The 27,820-nt window shown below is 36.2% G+C and overlaps 1 protein-coding gene across 6 annotated transcripts in view; it reads right to left on the reverse strand.

The window, feature by feature from the left end:
* The window catches only part of LOC125058631 (protein hu-li tai shao), an 87,233-nt gene that overhangs the window by 22,416 nt on the left and 36,997 nt on the right, over positions 1–27,820 (reverse strand). For all 6 annotated transcript variants that reach the window (XM_047662744.1, XM_047662745.1, XM_047662743.1 and 3 more), the window contains 7 exons: positions 13,233–13,352; positions 9,263–9,436; positions 7,898–8,030; positions 6,615–6,785; positions 5,279–5,446; positions 2,695–2,915; positions 870–1,007 (listed from right to left, as the gene is read on the reverse strand). In XM_047662744.1, the coding sequence (XP_047518700.1) occupies positions 870–1,007; positions 2,695–2,915; positions 5,279–5,446; positions 6,615–6,785; positions 7,898–8,030; positions 9,263–9,436; positions 13,233–13,331 (1,104 nt within the window). In that variant the 5' untranslated portion in view covers positions 13,332–13,352. The remainder of the gene's footprint in view (positions 1–869; positions 1,008–2,694; positions 2,916–5,278; positions 5,447–6,614; positions 6,786–7,897; positions 8,031–9,262; positions 9,437–13,232; positions 13,353–27,820) is intronic.

The raw sequence follows: 27,820 nt of genomic DNA on the forward strand, positions 1-27,820 counted from the left end.
TTTATATTTTCATCTAAATCAAATATACATTGATAGCTAAATTGGATTGTAATTGAAGATTATTTCTTTATTATTTTTAAGCCATTGCATAGCTTCTATCGCGGGCCTCGGGCGCGGAAACCGAATCCAGAAATTCGGTAACAAAAAAACCTTACGCGTTGACTGCGTATTCACATCTCTCTGACGAGATCGGTGCTACCGGTTCGCGTTAGAGTGAGACAGACTATATAGGCGAGTTAGTCTGATTCTGGTAGAGTGGTAGATTGAATTAATTTTTTAAAGAAAAAAATTGAATTAATATCAAAGAAAAAACATACTGCATAAATAAATAATTATAAGTGCATAAGTTGAAAAAAAATTATGCAATTTAGCTTTACCGCGGCAGTCCCCGAGTGCCACACGTTTTTTTTTTTTTTTTAATTTTTATTACCTGTCTAGTACCAAAAAGATATTAAAATCGTTAAATATTGAATATTAAGGATATCCAATACTTATATTCAATAATATATAAGCAACTAGCTGGCCTGGCGAACATCGTACCGCCTAACAGTCGATTCTTTATTGTTTTTAAATTCTTATTCTGCTATTCGGGACACCGGTCTAGCTTGTAAGATAAAAAAAAGAAAGTTGATAATACAACAAATACATTATGTCAAAAAATAAAAATTTACCTTCCCGGAACCCCTCCACTAACACTTGAACTTTATGATATGGTATTAAAGTTCAAATTGACTTTTAAGTATTATTACGAATCTTTTGTATGGGAATATAGAAAATTGTTGTGTTTAGACGAAATAGATAGAAAACGGGTTTCATTTTTATATATATAGATATGCTTATATATTATTCTTTCTACAATAGTTAATTACCTTAACAAGAGGATGTCTATAGATGTACCCGGTACGGAAACCAGCGTTGTCCAGCATTCGCATCAAAGCTTCAAATTCTTCACCACCAACACGCCATTTCTTCTCATCAGCTGGTGGTTTGTGGGTGGAATCGTAGATCTGTAATTAATTTTAATTAATAAAATCACTGTTAAGGCCGACAACGCACTCGACCTCTGGCATTGGGTGCCCATGGGCTTATATCACTAAACATAACTTAACAGATATAAAAAAATATCTGAATTAGGGGCCGTTCCACTATTACGTAATCACTATTGGTCTTTGATTTTCTCTTCTTTCCTTTCTTTTGAGGGTTCTTATTTTTGATGACTGGGCTGGGGGGATTTACATTGTGATTACGTCAGCAGTAATTATTTACTATTTCACTCATATGGCAACCCATAATACCATTTAAGATCTTTACCACATATAGTATAGATACTTTTTCTTTTTAATTTATTGAATTAATCCCGTTGAGCAATGTAATGGATGCAGCTCCTTACGAGATACAGCTCAAACAGTATTTTAAAAATGTATGTTTTAAAACGTCTGTCAACTAAGAACTTTACCAAGATACACTTTATCTCTTTAACTACTAAACCGATTTTCGTGATACTTAGGCGGGTCTCAAAGATACCAAATAACGACAAAACGGATTGGTTTTGAGAAATTTGTGGACAGACACACTAATGAAAATTAGACCACGCTTGGGTGATAGATCATAAGAAATTTAATACTATATTATCCAATTACAAAAAAGAAGTCAAAACAAATCAAATTCATAAGCTTTCTTGTTTTTTAAAGTATAAAAAACTTTGTGTACACGCGTTAGAAGTTATACTTCTTTGGCGTAACAAGAAAAAAATCTTTTCAAACATTTTATTCTACGTTTGTAGAAAAAACGACACTACAATAGAAAAACCTAAAATGTTGACTATAACTAAATTCAGAGTGTCGGTTTTTGTGACGGTGTGTGCACATCGTAAAAATTTACTCTCATAATTTTTTTCTAACGCGTCAAAAGAAGTACAACTTCAAAAATAAGCTAATAAATATAACTTACATAGGGGCCATCCATAAAGCACGTCACACATTGACGACTCATTGGTCTAGTGGTTAGTACCCCTGACTGCGAATCCATGGGTCCTGGGTTCGATCCCCGGCTGAGGCGAACATCGATGTGATGAGCATTTGGTGTTGTTCTTAGGTCTTGGGTGTTTAAATATGTATTTATTTGTATATTGTATATCTATCTATAATATGTATGTATATCCGTTGCCTAGTACCCATAACACAAGCTTCACCAGCTTAGCATGGGACTAGGTCAATTGGTGTGAATTGTCTTTAAAAAAAATATATATATATATTTAATACATAATGATGATACACGAATTTTAGGACTTTTGAACCCCTCCCCCCGTCCTTGTCACATTTTTATAACCCCCCCCCCCCCCCCCTCCTGATGTGACGTCACACATTTTTAAAATTTATGTATGTATTTAAAAATAATCTATAGAAAACAGCTTTTTTCATTTTTTACTTTTTTAAATAATAATCGCATAGCGAGAATGCTAAATTATTAAGAAATATAGATCAAGTTCGTAAATTTTTAAAATTTTTAATTCACATCCAAACTTTGCGTTTTAGTATTTAAAATTTTAACATGTGACGTCACAAAAGTATGGACCCCCCCCCCCATGCCCCTTGTCACACAATGTCACACTTCGGTGATACCCTCCCTCCCCATTAACGTGTACTTATGTACTTTATGGATGGCCCCCAAGCCTGAAATGAAAAACTTTCTGACCTGCTTCGCTGTCTCTTCGTCAAATACATTCAATTCGTCCAGCGGTAGTGTTGCCAGACGCAATTGGACCTCACATGCTGTATTCAAGTTCTTCGCTTGGTAAAACGCCTCTTCCAAGGTGGCTCCACAGCATAAGGCACCTCCACAACTGAGCATCAGCACTTTGGAGTGCGGTCCGAGGGCTCTTACAAGTTTATCACACTCTTCGTTGTCTAGGACACCTGGAATGCAGAAAAAAAATCGGTTGTCTATAAAGTCGGTTTACTGACGATAGTTGAACGTGACAACGTCACGAATCGCTCACTCAAGTAGGAGAGAGACAGATGTCGAACGCTGAAGAGCGCGGAGTCCGAATGTGCCTCTCTGTCGCTTCGCGCTCTCGCTTGCACTTCAAGCCTTAAATGGAACGCCTCAGAGCGAGGTAACGCCGCATGTGTCATGTTTTTTCGTGCGTGCAGCCGGCTCCATCGAATTATAAGACGTTGTCACGTCAAAAATTGTAGTACCAGCATGGGGCATATATATAGTATACTAGCAGAACAGCCAAGCGTTGCTGTGGCTAAGGTTTTGTTATATTACATAAAATTAAACTATTCAAGGGAAGCGGTAGTAGAACACCAGTCATGGGGACCACCATGCTTTTTTGGTGGTACTGCCATTAAATTGTAGCTTATGTGAAACGTTGGTACTTTCAACACAGCGCCATCTGTTAGAATTGTGGCTATCAAATAAAAAACAAATAATTTGCAATAAAATAATATTGCGGGTATAAATTGAGATGTAAGCTATCCTATCTTTTAAGTTAGATCAAACTGCACACGGTGTGCAAATTTGATTGAAATCTGTTCAGTAGTTTAGGAGTCCATAGCGGACAAAAAACGTGACACGTAATTTATATATATTAAGCTATATTAGTTTTTAATTTTATGGTTGTTTGTGTTAACACTGTTTATTGAATTAACTTGATTTCGCTGGTCGTGTCCACATGTTTTAGGAACGGCACCGCTTTTTATATTTTTGTATGTATGTCAATTAATATCATGTGTTTGTACTAATTTTGTGATCCAAATAAAAAAACAATGGGGCTAGGGACATTTCTACGGTTGTCAAGTCGAGTTTTAGCCCAAACTATGACTGTCGTGTGTCAAAAACGTCTTTATTTTGACATTAATTAGCAATTGCTTTGGAGGGAAAAGCTGATACTAGGCTTTCCACCAACTGGAATCATGTATAGCCACGAAAATCAAACGATGTAACATATTTACTAGCAATTTAATAAGGATTTTAATTTGTAATCCTAGAGTTACTAGAACTAAAAGTCTTCTATACCTACGGCTCGCTTATCTGCTACTTTGAATGGTCCAGTGAATAGGCTATCTCGCTCTTACAACTTGATTTTAGTAATCATGTATGTAATAATGATGAAAATATTGATATATCTTCCAACTCAACGTTACTTTGTATATCATGCTCTCAATAAGGTGTAATTTTAGTTATTATTATTTTTTTGCATTTTGGTGTGGTTTTAATTTATTTCTATTTTAGCTTGCTTATGTTCTAATATAATTAATGTGTATGTGTGTAAAATTTGTAAAGTCATTGGCGTATTTCAGCTCAATATGAAACATGGACTAAAGATACTACCTTAACCTGATGTTTTGTTTTAAGACAATTCACACCAATTGACTCAGTCCCATGGTAAGCTGGTGAAGCTTGTGTTATGGGTACTAGGCAACGGATATACATACATACTATAGATAGACATATAAATACATATTTAAACACCCAAGACCTAAGCACAACACCAAATGCTCATCACATCGATGTTCGTCTCAGCCGGGGTTCGAACCCGGGACCCATGGTTTCGGAGTCAGGGGTACTAACCACTAGACCAATGAGTCGTCCAAGATGATGAAGACATTATTATGTTTATGATATTTATGTACGAGAATAAGGCTGTCTACAGTCCATGTTTTACAAAGCAGATTAAATGTTATCAACCCATAAGTGTGTATAATACCTATATTATATAGCTAAGCCCTGCTTCATGCACAATATATACTCTATAGCCATCCTCGATTTCTACGATGCACGATTGGAGTTTACTCCTTACGAACGATAAAATGGCGATAATGTTCTGTGGCTGTCGACCATATTTTCATACTAAAGGTGGTAAGAATATATGTTTTTATAATATAAATGTTTGTAGTAGTAATAAAACGTACCTACATCATCTATGCCCAAATAGGATTTTCTTTCTGTGATCAAAGTTACCTTTATAGTAAGAGAAGAATAAGAATGAACAATCTTTTTAGTTTTAATTTCACTGACCATTACTATTGACAAAACTCTATGGCACGCTAGACAATCTACTTTTATTTTTTACACCTGTCAACACTGACGATGTCTTTCTACATAACGCCTCAACTTTTCGTGTTACACATAACGCCTCAACTTTTCGTGTTACACTTGATTTTACTCCTCATAAAATTTCCGTACCGGGCCTTACTCAAATCGTTTCTTAAGGAGTAAACTCCAAAAATGTTTTTTTATATCTATGGCTAAATTTGTGTGTTTAACTCACCCAATGGCACTCGATGGTAGGCCAGGATGCCAAGTGTGGCAGCCTCAGAGCAGAGTGCGAGAAGACCTCGCTTAGTGGAAGATATAGCGAGAGCGGACGGCGAACGCAAGTGTAGCACGCACCGGATATCCGGACGAGCTGCGTGCACGCTTGCATGGAGGGAGAAACCTAAAATATTTTTTTTTTTTTTTAAGACAATTCACACCAATTGACCTAGTCCCATGCTAAGCTGGTGAAGCTTGTGTTATGGCTACTAGGCAACGGATATACATACATATTATAGATAGACATATAAATACATATTTAAACACCCAAGACCTAAGAACAACACCAAATGCTCATCACATCGATGTTCGCCTCAGCCGGGGATCGAACCCGGGACCCATGGATTCGCAGTCAGGGGTACTAACCACTAGACCAATGAGTCGTCAACGCAATTTAGCAACATTAAAATTGCTAAAGCTATCCTTAAGAGCAGTGTTGGCCTAGTGGCTTCAGCGTGCGACTCTCATCCCCGAGGTCGTAGGTTCGATCACCGGCTGTGCACCAATGGACTTTCTTTCTATGTGCGCATATAACATTCGTTCACTTAGGAAAACATCGTAAGGATTGCCTTAGACCCAAAAAGTTGACGGCGTGTGTCAGGCACTGGAGGCTGATCACCTACTTGCCTATTAGATTTAAAAATGATCATGAAACAGATTCAGTAATCTGAGGCCCAGACCTAAAGAGGTTGTAGCGCCACTGACTTTTTTTAAACCTTTCCATAATTGTTACTTTACTAATAATAATAAATCTTCATTTCATTGTCTTTAAAAAAACGTATAAATAAACATGTAAAGTATTATAAACACTAATAATGAATCGGCAAGCCAGTTAATTTCTGTTATACAGCTTGTCCTTGGACATAGGCCTCCTCTAAAAGCTTCCACTCTTCTCGGTGTCTACTTATATCATCTTCCCATCTTTTTATTTGTCTTCCTTGTATTCTTTTGTTTATGAACAAGAAGACAAATATTTGTTATGACAAATTTGTGTACTAAATTGAAAGTTAAAAAAATTTACAACTCAAATAATATTATCTTATACTATATTATTGGATTATTTCAGCTCAATGCATTGTATTTTGTCACAAGTCACGACTCTGTTACAACATCAAATGTAACTTTTATTTAACAAAAAAAAAAACCCCTCATAGAAATAACTGAGTTGTCTTTTGGATATTAAAACCAAGCATATTATAAGTATACATTTCAATTGGTTAATGACTTACTTCATTGTTTTAAATAACCATTAAAAATTAAAGAACGACTCTGTATATGCCACGGTAACTCACCCTCAACATTAACAGGGAAATTGGTTGTCCCCTGGTCGACTACAGTCCCCTGCATATCCACTTTGACCAGAGATGACGCGGTCACCTCATGCGGTAGCAGACCGCGGGGCGTGGTCAGTACTTGTTCTACCGCCGTATTCAGCCGCGCTGTTATTTGGCCCGTGAAACCAGCTGAAATTTAGAAAATATATACAAAATAAATACCCCCACTTTTGAAGTTTGTTATAAATTTTTACATCACAAAACTATCGTTAAATTGCTTTAAAGAGATACATAAAAATTGTTTTTGGGACTGTTTAAATATTACTTAAGCACTATAGGGGGGAGGGGGATGTTTGAGTCTCTATTATTTTTCAGAGCTTTTCTTACTTTTGGGGGTGGGGGTTAAAATTTTTGACATCAAACTTCTTTATCGGCGTTGGAATGAAAGTTCTTTATCGACGTATGGGAGAAATTTTGTAGCAAATCGTCACGTTTTTCGGTTACGCGCCAAGTTGCTTTTTGAAGTCAAACTTCTTTATTGGCGTTAGAATGAAAGTTCTTTATAGACGTATGGGAGAAATTTTGTAGCAAATCGTCACGTTTTTCGGTTACGCGCCAAGTTGCTTTTTGAAGTCAAACTTCTTTATCGGCGTTAGAATGAATTTTTTATCGACGTATGGGAGAAATTTTGTAGCAAATCGTCACGTTTTTCGGTTACGCGCCATCTTTTTCTTGTCCTTACCACGGTTGATCCGAAGGGATTCGAAGCCATTAATAACAAAAATATATAATAACGATAACAATGATAGTAATAATTCTATTACATTAATGAAATTCTGTAATAATATTAGTAGTAATAAGGTAAAATGAAATAATTGTATTTGTATTCATGTCTATGATAATAAAAGCCTTTTGTTAAACTTTATTTAACCAATTTCGTTAAGTAGATCATTTTTCGAAAAATAAGGTCATAAAGAAGTTTCACTTCTTACGTGTGTACACCTAGTACACGCACGCATTTTTTTTTTAAAGACAATCCACTCCAATTGACCTAGTCCCATGCTAAGCCGGTGAAGCTTGTGTTATGGGTACTAGGCAACGGATATACATACATATTATAGATAGATAGACATATTTAAACACACAAAACCTAAACACAAAACCAAATGCTCATCACATCGATGTTCGTCACAGCCGGGGATCGAACCCGGGACCCATGGATTCGCAGTCAGGGGTACGGTACGGGGAATGGCCCCTTTAAACAAATATAGGGAAGACTTTTTGAGGATCATGTCACTCACTCTGCGTCCATCCAAACAAATCAACAAGGCGGTAGACGGCAGCCAGCTTGCAACGCAGTATCTTCTCTCCCTTCTCGTAACCCACACCTTCGATACCACGTATATCATTGATGGGGAGCACACAGCTCGGTCCCTGGAATCGAGGAAGGTCATTTAAAAAGGAGCTGTAAATTTTATTATTTATTTTTTTATTTTATTTATTTACACTTCGTTGCTTAATGATAAAAAAAAAATTAACAAAATTACAACTAAAGGAAAGGCAACTGGCGGCCTTATCGCTTTCAAGCGATCTCTTCCAGGCAACCACTGTGAGATAAGAAAGAAAATGTATTAAATTACATAACGTAGGCAAAAAGTGCAAAATACATGTATTACAAAAGAAAAAGAAAACAAACAATCTAAACTAATAAAAGATACATTAAAAAAAAACAAATTATACTAATAATAATAAAAAGTACACATGAATCATTTTCATTTAATAAACGATTTCATTTAATTTATTAATTTAAGTTTCCTATAAATTGTATGCATGTATGTTTGTCCACAAATTCATACGTATTCCAACTATGACAACAGTCCAAGTTACATAGATATGTATAATATTGGCAGGTAATTCATTCACTTAGTTTTACTTATTATTATTATTTTATATCTATTTAGTTATTATTACTTTTTTGTTCTTAATTTATTGTTGAAGTTATACTTCTTTAGGCGCGTTATGAAAAATTGATGAGAGTGAAATTTTACGATGCGCACGCACCGTGACACAAAATTATCAGTATGAAGTTGCCCACGGAAGATGCTACGGTATTGGACATAATTTAAAGACAACATTCGAATAATAATAGAATTTATGTTACACTTAATGTAAGAGAATAATAATAAATATTTATTTATTTAATTTTTCAAATGTAAACTGAGCTTTATTGACTATAATGACTCCTTTTCCAGTCTTTGATTATTTAATTGTAATTAATTATTTGCATGCAATCAAAAACTATTTTTAATAATGCCAAAGAAGTATAACTTCTTACGCGCGTACATAAGTACACGCACCCTTTTTTTATTTTGTGGTTGCTTATTTTTCTTTTGATAGATTGATTATGTTGTAATATAATTGATGTGTATGTGTGTAAAATTTGTGTCATCTGATCCTCGCGGAATACATCCTGACAAAACCGGGATTCCAAATCGGGTCTAATACCGAAAAGTCAATGTAAAAAATAATTACAAAAAATAATAATAAAATCAGGCACAGAAAACTGACCACCAACTTGCTTATTAGAAAAACAAATTATTACGAAACAGACACAGAAATCAAAGGCCCTAAAAGGTAGCGTCAGTTTTTTTTTTTAATTTACTCACCCTCAAACTCCCAGTATGCAGTCTGCCCCCAACCATCTCCCTGATGCGTTGCAGCAAAGGCGCATCGTTACCCTCATGCATCTGCTGGTCCAACACTCGTTCCAGTTCTTCCCGGAACAGTCTCGAAGACATTAGTGCCTCGACTCGCTTCCGGCGCTCCATTTCGCGAACATCCTGAAATACACAGTGCAAACTCTTTATAACGTATTTGCTATAATGAAGAACTTTCTATAACGTAAAAATAGTTACATTTGTTTGGACCCCATGCATTAATTCACTCGTTATAACGCAAAAGCCACTCTCTATAACGAAGAAATATTTACACATCAACAACATACTTAAGTGTAATTGTTTTTATAAATAGCTTACAAAACAATCCTTTTGAGGTGCCGAAATTTCTAAATTCCTAAACAGCCTTCTCGCCTTTGTTATTGTTTATTGCATGAACACGTGTGCTATTATTCTTAGATTATATTTCCTGTAGGAAAATTTGGTCTCAGTTACTAAACGCACCTATCGTTGACGGTGGTGCGTTGCGGTTGCTGGTGCGGTATACACGATAGTGTCTAAACTGTCAAGATGGCCAATTATGTGTTTATATAATTAACATATTGATAGTAAGAAAATTAGAAATTATTGTAATTGGTTAAATTTGGTATTTTTTCTATTCACTCCCTATAATGAAAACTCTCTATTACACTTTATAACTAATATTTAAAAGTAAGAACAAGTAAAATGAATGTTTTATTGTTCTTAACGAGTCAATAATTGTGACCTCGATTTCAGAAAGCTCCAACAACAAAGCTTTCTTTCAATAGGTACTTATCTCGACCTTAAACATGTGTTAATTGTCAAATAGATTCAGAGACAATAGATTATTCATTGGGACAAAATCCCATTTTAAGAGTCCGCTTATTAAAAGCTTCCCTAAACCCTGGAGAACGTAACCTGGTGGCAAGGGAGCGTTCAAGTATTACGTAACGTATTTTGTAATGGTGGCTGTACACACTCGGCGAGAGCCTCTCGCCGAGAGTCTCGACCGAGAGGACCGAGAGAAGAGCGCAGCCTGTACACACTCGTTACGTTATTTGTATTTAAAACACCGTTAATAATGGACGTGGAAACCTCTGCTGCTGTTTGTCTTTGTGCAATAAGTTATTATAATTTTCTTCACGTTTACCATTAAAAAAAATTACGAAGCCATGGCGAAGAAGAAGATGGTGGATGGTTACTATGCACCGCAACAGAAATAGGTAATTAGGTTCATAAAGTTACGTCCACGGTACGTAGCCATGAGTGAATCTCGCTTTTTCTTTAGTTCCTCAATTGGGATATCCATCGGCCGGCTTATTCGCATCCAAGCATCATGTAGAGATTGTTTATTTTTGTGTCCTACATCCTTCGGATTCCATAACAACGATTCCCTTTGGTAACACTCCAAAAACTCTAATTCGCGTTCGTTAGACCACATTGTGCGATACGTCCTGTCACAACCACAGTCATCGAGCAAGTGATTGAACGAGTGTGTAGGGTAGAGCGGGGCTAGTTGAGCATAGGGGCAAGTTGGGCAATCGAAATATCTCGGAAACTATTCACCTTACGCGGGAGTATCAAATAGCGAAAAGAAGGAGTCGTAGGAGAGGTAATCATCGCACCATAGCTAGTGGCAGCTCGACGAGTGAGTGAAGTGTCACGGCGTTTTGTTTATTTTGTGACCATAAAGTAAAAATATTGTTTATCGCAAGTTTTCGTCTGTCTTTGTCAAATGTTCTCTGTTTTCAATCAGGAGAGTGTTAATCTTTCAGAAGATTATTGTATTTTTGATTTGTAGATAGGTTTTGGGTCTAATTCTAGGCATTTATTTACAATCCTACTTTTCTTTTGAAATTCCGGGTTGGGGTAAGTTGAGCAACTATAGCTCAACTAACTCTACGACTTAAACAACTGATGAGTAATGAATCTTTTATTTTTGTTTGGATGCGGACTTACAAGAGGAAGACTACAAGATGTTCTTACACAACTGAATACTTAAATAATGCTGCAAAGGCTGTCCACGATAAGGGAAAAAGTGTGAATACCGCCGCTAAAGAATTCTGTATTGGTTGACTTTTAAATAAATAAATGAGGGTGATGATTCATTTATGGGCTATACAACACCGAGGGAAGTATATCCTCTCTCACAAGAGAACTGTTGAAAAAATTCTTGCTACAAATGGCTTTTATTCCAAAAGACGTCCGTCGCCTTGCCTAAGAGTGTGCTGAAGTTCCACCAAGCTGAATTGCAAAAAAGATTTCCGGAAAAGAATAGTTGATGATGTTTTAAAAACAAAAAAATCGTAGCTAGTAAACCAGAACCCACCAGCCTTGGTAATCTTTTTTAGAAATTATCGGAAGTAATGGATAGATATGGATGCTCATGTTTTGTTGATTCTAGTTTCGGTTAATTATACAAAGAAAATTTCTTTAAATGTTGTTGTTATGTCAATAAAAGACTATAAATAAAAAGCTGACTGTCCAACACATATTTTATTTCATCTCAAGTTAACATAGAACCCATGGTTTGGCCTAGACATTCTTAGTGCTCAACTTGCCCCATACCCTTGCTCAACTTACCCCACCTATGGGGTACATTGAGCATACTTGACTTTCTGCATTTAAACATCTGTAGCTATTATATTGGACTTGTTACAAAAAAATACTAAGGACACTTTTATTAAGGGATAAATTACTAATCCATCAGGACACATAACAACTCATTGAGACTTATCATTGAGGAGCTATATCCAAGCAAGTGAAAAATTGCTCAACTAGCCCCGCCCTACCCTACAGGTCGCTCTCGTTTTACTCGCGAGACCCTTTGACTCGTGCGCAAAAAACCGACAGGCGACCGAGAGAGGCGAGACCGACTGCGAGGAAGCGAGGCGAGACGAGAGCTCTACTGTACACTCTCGCCCTCGGCCTGTCTCGGGGTGTCTCGCCGAGTGTGTACAGCTACCATAAAACGTTACGACGCGGGGCGGGGATTAAATTACGCGTTATTGTTAATATTTTGTTCGACTTACACCACATAATAGTAACTAAAGAGTCAGTAGGTGGTCACGAAACGTTTTACTATACTTGTGTACAGTACTGTACTTGGGTACTGAAAAACGTTACGACGAGTTACATTGGGGGGGGGGGGGGGGGTCAATAATCTCCAAAAATTGCGTTACGTAATACTTGAACGCTCCCTAAAACCTTTACCACTATAATTTATTTTCTATAGGCCATCATAGAAACTATTAGTTTTCATCTCCACAGAGAAATTATTATTATTTTTGGTAAATATACACCATAATAAACATCACTATGAACTTTTTTGATTGAGGCGTGTTGGCCTAGTGGCTTCAGCGTGCGACTCTCATCCCTGAGGTCGTAGGTTCGATCCCCGGCTGTGCTACAATGGACTTCTTTCTATGTGCGCATTTAACATTCGCTCGAACGGTGAAGGAAAACATCGTGAGGAAACCGGTTTGCCTTAGACCCAAAAAGTCGACGGCGTGTAGCAGGCACATGAGACTGACCACCTACTTGCCAATTAGATTAACAAATGATCATGAATCTGAGGCCCAAACTATTCTTATATATTACTAGCTGACCGGGCAAACGTCGTTTTGCCATGTACATATATCATTTATAATAAAAAAAAGGGGTTTATCGTAGAGGGGTGAAAGTTAGGGGTTGTATGTATTTTTTAATGTTGTATCATAAAAAAATAAAAATAAAAAAATTATCTAAAATTTAAAATAAAAATTAGGGGTGGACTACCCCTAACATTTAGGGGGATGAAAAATAGATATTGGCCGATTCTCATAGATACCGGATAAGCACAAAAAATTTCATCAAAATCGGTCAAGCCGTTTCGGAGGAGTATGGCAACGAAAACTGTGACACGAGAATTTTATATATTAGATATTATACTTTTACTTACAGCATCAATATCAGCTGGCCTCTGCTTCAATCTCTCTTCTTCTTCCGCTGAAAGTGTAGCGTTGCCGTTTGGCAGCGTCTCTGTGTCTGTATCCGCCATTTTAACCGCTTATCCGCTCGTCTGTAATTAAATATTACTTATTAATTGTCTGTGGTTTACTTTAAACGATAGAAATACTACTTTAGTACATAATATATTCAATAAAGCTTTGATAGTAACAGTTAGTTATTTGTTTTTTTTTAATGGCTCCGGCACGGTCTGTGCATTAGCCAGCGTCAAGTATGAGATTTTTATCATTCGTGCTTTTTGCCTTAGAAATTCGACCATGTCCTCCATGTACGGTTTAGGCACTCGCCCGGTACCGTACAACCCTCCCAAAGGCCGAGAACAAATTTAAATTAAATTAAAACTTGCCCTCGAACCGGGAATCGAACCCGGTACCCCTCACCTAGCTGCCACTTAATAAGACCGCTAGGCTATGAGGCCCCCTAGTTATTTGTTATCTTGATGTAAATAATATACTAAATTAGCGTTTTCTAATTCTAACAAACAATCTTATTTCTTTTCATATGAATGGTTCGTCTTTTCTTCAGACAAAAAGACAATTCTAAAGACAAAGTCTTTCAAAAGACAAAGTAGATAAAGTGATAATTGCCCACGGACATTTGCAACGCCCGGAGCTAGCGGGAGTGTTGCCGAGCTTTCAGGCAAACGTACGCTTTCCTTGAAACTCATAAGCCGTATCGGTTTGAAAATACCTTGCGGTTTTCACACATAGGTAGTGCGCGGCAGAATGAAACGCCAGGCGTCGTCGAGATGGTAAGGACGGAATTTGGAATTCTGCCTCAACGTCTGATGATGGAATGGATGCAGCACGCGCCGCTACAGGGCGTCCTACACTGAACATCACTCTGGCAGTGTTGGCCTTGTGGCTTCAGCGTGCGACTCTCATGAGTTTAAAAGGAAGAGATTCGAAGCCATTAGTAACAAAAATATATAATACCGATAACAATGATAGTAATACTAATAATTCTATTACAATTAATGAAATTCTGTAATAATCTTAGTACTACATAGTAGTACAGTAAAAAGTTAAAATGAAATAATTGTATTTGTATTCATGTCTATGATAATAAAAGCCTTTTGTTAAACTTTATCTAATTTAACTTTGTATTGTCTTTGATTAACATAACTCATAACATTAAAAGAAAAACGCTTTTTACCGGATTAAAGTTATGTATTATTATAAATTGCCATTGAAATCAAAAAACACCCCAATTTCAATAGAGAAGACGGCCTAAAATTGTCAAACACCTGGGATCCAATAATATCCAAATTAAAATCTCAAAAAGAAAAACAATCCGCGAAAATAGAGGACACCGTGAGCCATTTTTGCCAAAACCCTCCATCTTTTAGTCGATACCAACTCCGGGGAAACTTTCTCTGCAGCTGTGATACTTTTTGACATTCAACATCTTTTGTCTTCAGTCACCGTGACCACGCACGCTGTAAAGCACGCGAAACGTCGGATAAATTTAAAATTATGTCAAATAGTTGTAAATTTATAATAATACATAACTTTAATCCGGTAAAAAGCGTTTTTCTTTTAATTTAACTTTATTTAACCAATTTCTGTAAAGTTGCATATAGTAGATCATTTTTCGAAAAATACGGTCATAAAGAAGTTTCACTTCTTACGTGTGTCCACCTAGTACACGCACACATTTTTTATTTATTTTATCTCTCTAGCAAACGAACCCGATACCCAAACGGTCCCTTTAAACACCTCTTAAACACACGCAATATTTACGAATACAAAACTTTCCCACGGGCTGCGCAATGAACATATTCGGGTCAGAAATGAAAGTGATGATGACTCCCGCCATTGTTGTGCAATCAAAATTACAGGGTATTTTAGTAATTATTTTAAAATTGTGAAATCGCAATCTTATAACAGTAATGCTTAGGGAGCGTTCAAGTATTATGTATACAAATGGGGTTTCCCCTCTTGTAGAATTACGCCTTATTGTTAATATTAGTTTCGACTTTCCAGTACTTTTCACCACATTGGTGGTCACGAAACGTTTTACTATTGGGTACAGACAAACGTTACGGTGCGTTACATGGGGGGGGGATTCAAGAATCTCCAAAAATTGCGTGACGTAATACTTGAACGCTTCCTTGGAGAGTAGTCATGGTTTAAGCGTGGGACTCTCAACCTTAGAGCCGTACGTTCGAATCACGACTTTGTTAAAATATCGCAACTATTAGTTTTATACATCATTACTTTTATACAGTAAAATCAATTTCACACGTTCACACCTGTCTCAAGCGTAACGTATTAACGGGTGTAACGGCGTTACCGCGCTCATGTGCTTAACGACGTCGTTAGTTAGCAAAAAACGTCGATTTAGTAAAGTGTTGAACTTCCATAATGGCATTGCAGCGTAAAGAGGAGTCTATTCTTTGTTTAAAAACATTCTTCTCTAATTTTATTCACACCGATGTTATAAAAAAAATCAGTAACGTTACTACGATTTTAGGTCTGGGCCTCAGATTTCTGTATCTGTTTCACGATCATTTGTCAATCTAATAGGCAAGTATCAGTCTCCTGTACCTGAGACACGGCGTCGAATTTTAGGGTCTAGCCGGTTTTCTCACGACGTTTTCCTTCACCGTTCGAGCAAATGTTAAATGCGCATATAGAAAGACCATTGGTGCACAGCCGGGATTGAACCTACAACCTCAGGGATGAGAGCCGCACGCAGAAGCCATAAGACCAACACTGGCGATGTTATAGGCGACGATTTCTAGGGTGTATAAGTTAGCTCATAAATATTTAGCTCTCTTACTCACAGAATCACAGAGCATTCTCCAAAATTTAGCACTAATTTATCATTCTTCGTATATTAATAGTTTGTTGTATTCTCTCACTTAGCAATCGTTATTAAGTATACACCATGCTATGTTTGCCTTTTAAAGTGTGTAGAATCAGTCATTATTGCTGTGTGTTCCTTTAAGCGCTGGCAAACCTTTTATAATGATCTGAGATGGAAACAATTTTTTTTCGTATATTTCAATCCATTTCTCATAAAATATGTTGCAATAACCGATCGATGGGTCGTTTTTGTAAAATATCCTTGAATTCGAGATCGAATTTTGACATTTATCAATCTTAATTTGCGAAAATCTGGATTAGATATCATTTTAAATTTAAGATCGAGTATAGAAAGCGGCTGTTAACTTAGTTAAATAGTTAAATCGGTACAGGGTAAAAAAAAGGTAAAACATGACAACCCAATCCATAGATTTAAGAACCCGTTTTTTATTAAAAATCGGTTACCATGGTAACAAAGACATCCTTCACCACGTTTAATTAAACATTACATTTTCTTTGCAAGCCTAAAAGCCTATATTATACCTTCCACTAACGGCCGTTGAACTCTTTGATTTATGGCTCGATAAAGGCAGGTTTATGGCAGAGCGAGAGAAAAGAACTATGACGTAAGTTATATGTTTTTGCCCGAATCTTGCGTCGCAACGCATCAGCGGATTTATTAATATTTTTCGTAAGCCTACAATCACAGCGATGACGTCACACCCTGAAACGCGCTAGCGAAGTATTTCCAGCTGTGCATATATACAGAGCTTCTGGACCTTAGTTAGCTGTTAGACGATTAGGTTAGAGGTACAGTACAACTTTCTCTACAAAGGCAATTTCTATTATTTTAATCAATTCAAAATCATATAGGTTACAATTACGAACGTCAAAAAAGAAATACATATTAAATGCTTCTAATTTTACATTTACTGCCAGTTCTCAAATCAAGGGCGTAGAACGGAAGGGAAAACTGGCAATAAACTCTCCGCCACTCTTTTTAATTGCCAAGTTTTTTGTTTTACACAATTTTTGTAAGGAGCTGCAACCATTACACCATTTTCCACATGCCATCATTAGTTATTAATAGTTAATTTATAAATTAAAAACAAAGATTTATCCTCTTTCAGCAAAAGGCATGGTGAAATAGGAGCACACACTTACATTCTCGTGGGAACAACACGCAAATACATAGTCCAAATAACTAACATCACCGCATACACGAATTCAAGTCCGCTATCTCTTCTTCACAAATTTCATTACTGTAGGTCGTGCTTGTGCTGTAGCCCTAAGCGATACATCGACTTGCTGCCTCCATTCTATCCTCAGCTTGTCTCAGTGCATTAGGGATGGTGGGACAATTGTCTTTTCTTTCCCCCCCCCCCACATTTCTCCTTTTCCTGCCTTCACTTGTCGAGACTATTTGGTTCTCTCCTGGCAATATGACCAAAGTAGCTAATCACCCGTTTATAAATGATAGTCGACAGTCTTGTGGTGATTTTTAGTCGGTTGAGAATGGACTTATTGGTTCTTTTTGCAGTCCATGGTATTCGCAACATTCTACTCTAACACCACATCTCGAATGCCTCTATCTTTTTCCGATCCGCTGCTTGAGACACTGGGTTCATATAGATGCACTTGTACCTGACCTGGTGCCTCAAAAGAACGCAGATTTATGAATTAAATGTTTTTATAAATTTACTAACATTATAAGTATTACTCTACTAATCAACATCTTGACTTATAATGATCTCAATTAAATGTTTTTTTATTTTATTCTTTATTAACATTCGCTGAAGGTGCTAAAATATAAATAATTAATAAAACTACTGTTACTCACACTATGTAGTTGGGTTCAACAAGAGACTGTTACATCAAGTCGACAGATATGGGTCTTGAAATGCTTTGTTAAAAAATTTATAGGCCACATTACGACGTGTGCGGTCGAACACACCCGGAAGTAACACACTGACTCACATTATCGATACATTCGTAAGGCGATGTTCAAAAATAACTACACGCTTATACAATGAACGCTTTCCTCTCAAAAGTTTAACCTAAAATCATCATTTAAGAACAGAGTAAGAGTGACAATATAAAACGATAGGTCTGGATATCCATAGAGATCGATGTAGGGAGTAGAGAAATGAGAATGATACTTGCTTACCCCTTCGGAAAAATTCCGACAGTGTACAAAAATAATACCATAAACTAGATATGTGGGAATCACTCTAAATCTTCTACCGCATTTACCATGGAGAGTTCTCAGAGGATTAATACCTCCAGCTGGGTTTCATCATCGGACGTCGAGGCATAATACCATTCCACCCCAGCTGCCCACTGAAGTATTTACGAACCAATCCGACGGTGGGAGGCTGGAAGGACCTCCATCTATTCAAAGTTAGAGTGTACTCCTCCCGCAAAGGCCGGCAACTCACCCACTAAAAATGTATGCCCTTGGGCTGCGATGACTGCCCTTTTTAGGCGTCCCGTAGGCTCTGTATCTTATTGACAAAATCGCATTTATCCTGATCCCTAGTTTACAATTCTAACCATAAGCTTTCACGTGTCAAAAGTAATTATACATCGGAAGCCTTATAACCACGCCCTACATCGGCCCATCCAGTGTAATATGATACTAACTCCCATTGATTTTACACAGCCAAAGGGATTCGTTATAATGGTGATCTGCTTGAGGTTTGACAAAGGTCACCGTACAATTGTGGTTATTAGTCAGTGACCTTTTGACATCCACAGACTTAGCGATAAAACCCGACTCTCGCACGAGAAATCCAACCTTTAGATATACCACTAAGTGTCGACTCAAAATTGGTGGTAACACAAGACTAGAGCCTTATCGTAGCACGGCCACAGGCAATCTGAATGGAATACGTTTAAAAAGAGTATTAAAATATCCATATGCTGCATCATGAACACACTCCACATAGACACCATAAAAAGAGTGGCGGAGAGTTTATTACCAGTTCATCTCTTCATCTACTCCCTTGATTTGAGAACTGGCAGTAAATGTAAAACTTGAAGTATTTAATGAATTTTTTTTTGACGTTCATAACTGTACCTACATGAATAAATGATTTTTGAGCTGACTTGACATACCATCACACAACACAGCCGAATTTACTATGTTAAATAATTTTTCATTTTTAAGTTTCAAATGTTTGAACCTTTTTATATTATGTATTCCATTTTTAGCGTAATTGCTTTTTGCTTTATATGATTAAAGTTAGTTCTAGAAGTACGAAATAAACAATTTCATAGACAAGAGAAAAAAGATAAATGTTTGATTACCCAACCTTTTAATAAAAATAATTTTCGTCTACCCTCTTGATCTCCCCAGGCATCCCATTTGTCCCTCTCAGAAGAACGCGTTTGGCCAAAGTTAAAGCATTCTGATAAAAGAGCTCGGTCTGGATATCACACATATTTATTACAATTTATCCCCCCCCTCTTCCTCTTGTCAGGAAAAGCAAGCAAAGCTCTTAAAAATAATAGCACATAAACGTATTAAGTTTTTGAAGGAATCCTCGAAAACGCATTTCGTTTTCAAGCAACAATGTGTGGATTATATGTGTAAAAAAAGTAAATAATTACTGTTGAAGTAATCACCAAATAAGAAAATCAAAGAAAGCCCCCCAGCCCCCTATAGTGCTTACGTAATACTTAAACAGCCTCTTTAACTTTTATTCCCTCTTAGTGTTTGTTATAAGCCTATAAGTGTATAACTCTTGTATTCATTTTTCTTATGTACCAATGTACAATTGTACCGAGCGTTTACAAGCTTTAAATAAAGAAATAGCCAAATATCTATGCTCTTTCACCTAGCAACACAGAACACACTTGACCGCTCGCGTCCAGTGACATGAGAACAATCGATTACCCGCTCGATCGAATGTGGAGCGATTGTATTCGATACATTATTCGATTATAGCAGATTAAGGTCGAGGTTTTCGTAATATTGTTTCAATAATTAATGAGGGCTCAGGAGGTAACATACAAAAAATGTATCTTATGTAATCGTGTTTACGTGGTTGTAGTTGAAATTCCGCCACTGAGATTGGCAGTATGTCCAGGAACAGAGCACACCAATTTTTTAAAAGGTTGTCAACGCACTCGCGAGACCTCTGGCATCGTCAGTGTCCGTGAGGACCTGCGAACGTACCATATATTTTGAAGTTTTGTCCGACAGATCAAAATCTTTCGGAAACTGAAAGATTAGTAGAGATTCTGGCCACAGATTGGCAGGATGTCCAAAAAGCAAGCAAGCAAGAGCAAACACATTTTTACAAGGCCTGCAACGTACTCGCGCGTCATCTGGCACTGTTAGTTGTTGTATTAATAAAAAAAATACACAAAAATGTACCTGCCTCAGGAATCACACTATATTAGCGAAAATAATCTGTGGAATTGGAATCACACTATAATCGCTAGTCTTTGAGATTATCGTGCTTAAATAGAGCTAATGAAAGAAGATAATTGAATTATTTGAAAACTTTCGGATGGCAACACAGAATGTCATTGAATTTTTTAGGTTAGTATGTTTATTGTCTTGTTACTTCATGCAATTACTCATTTTCATTTCTACTATATATTTTTTCCGAATAATTAACAGGTATAATAGCCTAAACTTTGTTTTATTTGATAGAATATTTCGTTTCTTTCGCAGGATTTGATTATTCCGAATAAAGTTGAGTTTTATAATAAATATAGTTTTAGTTTTCCATGCAATGCTAGTCATTTTAAGTATCAATAGTAAAAGACTAAATACGTATAGGTATTTAATTTCATAGAAATACAGTTACTATCAATGTAAAAAATAATAAAATAAAATCAAGTATCAAGTAAGTTTAATCCACAAAATATATCAAAGCGCCCCGCTTTTTCGTTATCTTCTTTCATTAGCCAGACTCTAGAAAAACAGAGCGGTCAGGTGTCTGCACTTGAACAAAAAAAAATGCGGGTATTCCATATAACGAACAAATTCATACTACCCTCACCGTATCAGGCGAAACCAAAGAAGTACTACAATTATTAAATTTGAAATTTCATCTACGTGTAGGTGGACGTTTCGTTATGAATCCATAGACGATAGAGGCAGACAATGGTAATTGACAGATTAGATCATTGGTCGGTCGTTGAACCCCCCTTGAATCTGTTCTAATCCGGAGATGAAGATAGACTGCGATTTAATACAAGTATTCAAGCATTTGACGAATCGTTTTATTGGTATTGAAACCAATACTCTTAATAAAAGACTAGAAAGAAAATTATTGAAACTTCCTTTAAATACTACTTGTTGTGTTTGTTATTTTCAGGAGAAGGTTGTTATGAAAGAAAAAATTAAGAAAATTGCGCAGAAAATTAGAAAATTTAAGAATACTCAACCACCATATTGAGTAATCCTGACTTTTGTATCGATAGCAAATTTTTTCTTTCAGTGCATAGCGCTTTTATAATTCAAACTTTTTTGAAGGAACCTTATGGCGTTTGATTTGAATCGATATAATCGAAATCAACAACATAGAAAGCGCTTGACCCCTATCGAGCTGCATAGTTAATTATACCAATTCGAAATCAATATTCATAGTTAAGACAGGACAACGTCTGTCGGGTCCGCTAGTCTACTATATTTATATATTCATATTTCTAGTTATGTTTAGTTTATATCGATATAGTTGATATATATACTTATTGTATTTAATAATTAGAATATAAATAAAACTTCCATTGTACACCTCACGATTGCCCTCAATATTTCCCGCGAAGGCGCTAGCCAATCACAGCAACCGCTTGGTCTGTGATACTTTACAGCTAAATACGAAGAGCGGTTTATTAAAATTAATGTAACCCGAACGAGCTTGCTTTGAACGTGCAAATACGCGCAGAAGAAAAAAATATACTAATATACAAGCTTTCTTTGTTCCAGCCACAGATTTGTATAAGTCACATCCGTCAATAGTGACTGGCGCCTCACTGACCCGACAACCGATCGATATGTCTCCACTGTACCACAGATTACTGAACACTGAACAGTGGTTCAATTTAGTTTTATTTGGTATTGCCAATTTTCTATACTAATGTCATAAAGTTATAACAAACGAAAATAATTGCTAATATAATTGCTAAACACAATATATATTTATTTATAAAATCCAGACGCGCAAATACTGATATCAAGTTAAAGTTTATTTCATCATCATCATCAAATTGACGGGCCTAGTTGAAAAGTACAAACCCATTTAATTTTAAAGTGGTAAGTAAAAAAAATAGAACACAAGAACAGAGTGTCTTCTCCGTAACTCTGAGACAATTTATTTTAAAAAAACGTGAGGCACGTCACCGATCTCGTCAGAGAGATGTGAATACGCAGTATTCGTTCCGTCCAGCTCTAACGCATATTGGCCGCACCTATATTACGTCATCACTCATCGTATGTTAGATTTTTATAAAAAATCTATGCAATAGCTTAAAAATCAAATGTCAAAAAGTACTAAAGCTTGACAAATGACAATTAATGTCATTCCAACATTAAAATATATGGTTTTGCGATTAATTTGAAAGCAAAAAGAAGACGCCGTAATGTAGGTTGAAACAATGTTGTAAGGAAATTTATTTTTTGAATACCCTTTATTTTTAAACATTGCTTTATATACCCTATAACTTGAATACCAATTTCAATATTCCGCTCATATTTTATGTCACGTTGAAGTTGTTTTCTTAATTCCTAAAAATATATGTATATACATTATACATTGTATATTCGCGGATGTTTGGCAGACCCATGCGACTTCTTCAATACGGGGAGTCCCCTCGTGATTGTGCGGCGATATTGCGGCCTACTGGTGAGGAAGTTGGTTGGTTTGGTGGATCTGGTTAGCGCTGCGCCTTCTTAAATTCTCATGTCATTTTTACACATGTATGTATATCTAACATATTTTCATATGTATCTGATTGTCCTAATTACCATCTCATGTAATTTTCACACGTGTACATATTTTTTCTACAATAGTTTCATAAGTATGATTATCCTAATTATATATTTATTACATAATTGGCTAAAACCATTCAACTATTTCATCAGATAAAACGCGAATTTGCATAACTAGTCTTTGAGCAATCATTCTTTCGTAATTCTGAAATCATTTGTTAGCCTCCGCACTTTCTTCGTCCAAAGCTTTTTCTCTTTCAGAGGCCCTTTCATCTTTAACCACTTTCTCAAAAGAAAATTTTCACTATCGATTCAAAACTTTACACATTCACACATCTTCTAAAACTGTCTTCTTCTTGTGCAACATGCGCATTGTAAGTTTTATGTAGAATTTATTAAGTCAAGTACCTAAAAACATTAATGTGTTCTCTTTTCACCGAAAAATACCACTGTATGTGCGTAAACTGTGGCGAGGGGGTCGCTACCCTTCGAAACCCTAGCGGTAGAGGTTTGGCTACAACGAGGCATTGCGTAATTGCTACGAGTCTGTTCGACCCACCCTTTTTGTTATACCAACAATTTGAAAACATTTGTTGTGACAGAGCTCGTAGGTAAGACTCAGCTGTTCACCTATGGACTACCTCTTTCTCTAATTATAATGACTGGAGTATTATTCATTAGTAACTAGCTGACCCGGCAAACTTCGTTACAAATTAGTTGAACGTAATTTATGATTTTGTGAAAGTAATACAATGAATACAAAACAAATATCAACACTACTTTATTAATAAATTAACACAAAGAACGCACACAACTATTTGACAACCAATATATATATGTAAATAATTTTTCATTAAAGACATTATTCTTCTTTTTAAAATATCAAATACGCCATTATACGAATATTGTGGATATAACTTGTCGATCCGAAGTCATTATTTTTTTTAAACAGAGGGCAAACGGGCAGGAGGCTCACCTGTTAAGTGATGCCCATGAACATTCTCAATGCCTTTAAAGAATAGGTACGCTCTTTTCTTAGGACCCTAAGTCGAACACGTTCTTTAATTTGAGGGGATAGTCTACCATATCGATGATCTGAGCATTGTATATTATTTGACAGTTACAAAACCCATGAGCATTCTGTATCGGAAAACTTTTTCCCGTTTTTTATATTTTCGTAAATTTTCTAATATGTTTTTGTCTATACATACTTTTATTTATTATTATTTTTTCTTTAGACTTTACTTTATTTTAGGTATAGTACCTAACGGGTTATTTTGAGTTTTTTTTTTTGTTAATAATTTTTGCAATTCTTGTAGTCTACCCTCTGTTGGTGTTTCTTTTTCATTGTTCCACATTAGGGTTGCCTGGAAGAAATCGCTTGTTAGCGATAAGGCCGCCCGTTGCCTTATAACTTTTGTAACATGTTTTTTTGTATTTTTGTTATGTGTATGTTTGTGAATAAGGTAACAAAGCATAAATAAATAAATAAATATGTTCACGGAGAGAAATAAAACAAACTAAAAACCAGTTCTCGAGTTATAAGCGTTCGAACAAACCCGACCTTATATTAATAATAATCCGTTACCGACTTAGAAGCGCGCGTGTTAAATTTCGTAGATATATGTTAGTACACATACAGAACGGAAAAACACCGCAATGTCTGAAATGCTTATGCAAACATGAAGTTAAAGTCATTTGCGCATCATACGCTTAATTGGCTACTCAAGCAAAGAGTGGGACGTGTGGTACAAGTCATAAACTAATATTTTTATAGAAATTTTGTGGTCTCCACTATAAATTTCTGAATTCTACTACAACTTTAAAATACACACATAACTAAGTACTCGTAATGTACCAGTGAATAGTGCGAGGGCGTCTCCTGCTAGACTCGAACCTCGGCTTGGGCCATCGCGGGGTGGTCATCCGCCTGAAGGGCAGGATTGAAGCTCACAAGTCTGAATTCCTGTTCGAACCGCTTTTAATTTGTGTTTGAGAAAGGATGCCACAACTAGTTTTTTTTATTATTTTTTATTTATTTATTGATTCAGAAGATTCACAGCACAATACAGAAATAGATGTATATATATATAACATTATGGGCCAATTAAAAATCTTCACATATAGTTTACTTAATTAAATAAATATTAAATGCTAACACGTTTGTATACAAAATAAAATAAAGAAACGCAATCTGAATTCAAGGCCATATAGGGTTGTAGCGCCACTAAATTGTAATAATCTTTAAATATTTTTTATGTAACAGGAGGCTCATCTGATGTTAAGTGATACCGCCCATGGACACTCTCAATACCAGTCTTTTTAAAGTCCAAAGTGGAATCGGTTCAGAAATACTTCATTCGCCAGCTGGTTCCACATAGTGTTTATGCGCGGCAAAAACTGTCTTAAATAGTTTGTCAATATTTTCAAAGATTTAAAATGTATCCAATAAAAAGGTTTAAAACGCTATCGCCCATGCATTATGCGCGTACGCAGTTATCAAATGTAATGATTCGCAGACTCGTTCATTGAAGTGGCCTCACGACTGCTCATTACGCCATACCTTGAGGATTATCAGAACAATACTGCACAAATATGCCCGGCGCCTACGCAAACTCGGCTCGGGCCATTTTTGGCATGTTTTTGGCACGTCTGAACTGTCTTATCCTGGTAAGGCAATGGTGCTTCCACCATACATTACCATAGCCGTTAGTGTCGCAATGTAACTTTGTTTAGGGATATGGAAGATATATTGACGTGATAACGTCTTTAAAATCGTTTTAGTCGGGTGACATGTTCAGAAACTTGTGTCACACCAAAACCTCACGAGCGCGATCGCAGGTATAACGAGAGAGAGACGGACCGATCTCCCGTCTCATCTCGAGCGCTGCCAGTCATTCCGTGAAACTTGTCACGCGGAATCCTCACGAGCGGAGGCTGGCATAGCGTTCGAGTGAGTGGACCGATCTTCCGTGAATAAAACGATAGATGTAATTTAAAATTTGAAAAAATTGTTATCTTCATTAATTCCTTACTTCCCAAAAACTTATATCACCAATAAGACGTTATCACGTAAACATCTCGATCGTAAACCTACTTTACAAACAACCAATTTTTTTTTTATTTTAAAATATATCTTCTCTTATCATACACAAGGAGAACAATCAGATACTTGTGAAGGTATAAACTCTAAACTCGACACAATTTGTTACCAGGACGACCATTAAACGATGAGCACAAACTTGATACGGGCGTGTAAAAGGGATATTTGTTTCTAACCGTGTACTACAGTGGCTACAGTTAAAAGGCCGGCAACGCACTTGCGAGCATTCTGGCAACGTGTTTACGGCGGTAACACTTAACATCAGGTGAGCCTCCTGCCCGTTTACATCCTATTACATGAAGTGTATAGTGATAGTGGATATATTTAGATAAAACGCAAAATAGGCAATTACTTATCATATATAAACCACTACCTACCCACCCCGCTTTTGTATGGGTAACCGTGAAAAATTATATTACTAAACCTTCCTCATGAATCACTCTAGATATTGGTGAAAAATAGGAGGTTTTAAAATTGACTTGTATAATATAATATAAAAGTTAGACATATGCTGTCCTTTTTGTAGGTTTACAACTTTCTCAATCATATATCTGTCATCGTTAAGGCAGCGTTCGTAAGAAACGATTTTTTCCGACTACCTTCTTCGGTAAAATAATTTTTAAAATGTTTATTTATTTATTTATTTATTTATAATAATAATAATATTTTTTATTAATCAGACAAATACAGTCCATTGATTGATTAGTGAGTTAGTAACAATAGTTTCTTAAGATCTATGTTAGAGAATTAGTAAAAATAAGGAAAAAGTAGTTAAATAAAAAAACTATCAGGTACAAAGCCCTGCGGAGATATCGGAGCAGTGTCGTAAATAGGGGCACTCCATTCTTTCGACTATCATCCGTAAGATGTTGCTTTATTACCTTACAAACATACACATAACAAAAATACAAAAAAAAAACATGTATTAACAATTTTTAAAATGACTGATTTTGTCAAAATTTATTGCATCAAAATCGGTTCAATAGATCCAGAAGATTACCCACAATAACCACGCTAACTTTACCTCTATATAATATAAGTATAGATTGCTGCTACTACCGAATTTTTCTCCCATAACTCCGCTAAGTAGTTTAACTAAACACCTCTTATTATACTAAGAGGGTAGCTAACGAATTTCTATTAACACAAATCTCAAACATAAACAATGACTCACAAAACAGCCGAGCAAAAGGCTTATCAAAATATATCAACACGTACAAATGGTGAGAGAATAATTTATTTTTAACCAAAAAAGAATTTATAGACGACCGAAATAGACGACGCGCGGACGTGGAATGCGCTTCCGCCTGTTCCAAATTTGAATTTTTTGATTTTATTCGTAAACGGTCATATCAATTAAACGTAAAGTATAAACATGTATTTATAGGGCCTCATAGCCTAGCGGTCTTATTACGTGGCAGCTAGGTGAGGGGTACCGGGTTCGATTCCCGGTTCGAGGGCAAGTTTTAATTTAATTTAAATTTGTTCTCGGCCTTTGGGAGGGTTGTGCGGTACCGGGCGAGTGCTTAAACCGTACATGGAGGACACGGTCGAATTTCTAAGGCAAGCACGAATTATAAAAATCTTATACTTGACGCTGGCTAATGCTCAAACCGTGCCAGAGCCATAAAAAAAAATTTATTATAATTAGAATTAGAATA

This window comes from Pieris napi, chromosome 18, assembly GCF_905475465.1.
Source record: "Pieris napi chromosome 18, ilPieNapi1.2, whole genome shotgun sequence".
Classification (NCBI taxonomy): Eukaryota; Metazoa; Arthropoda; class Insecta; order Lepidoptera; family Pieridae; genus Pieris; species Pieris napi.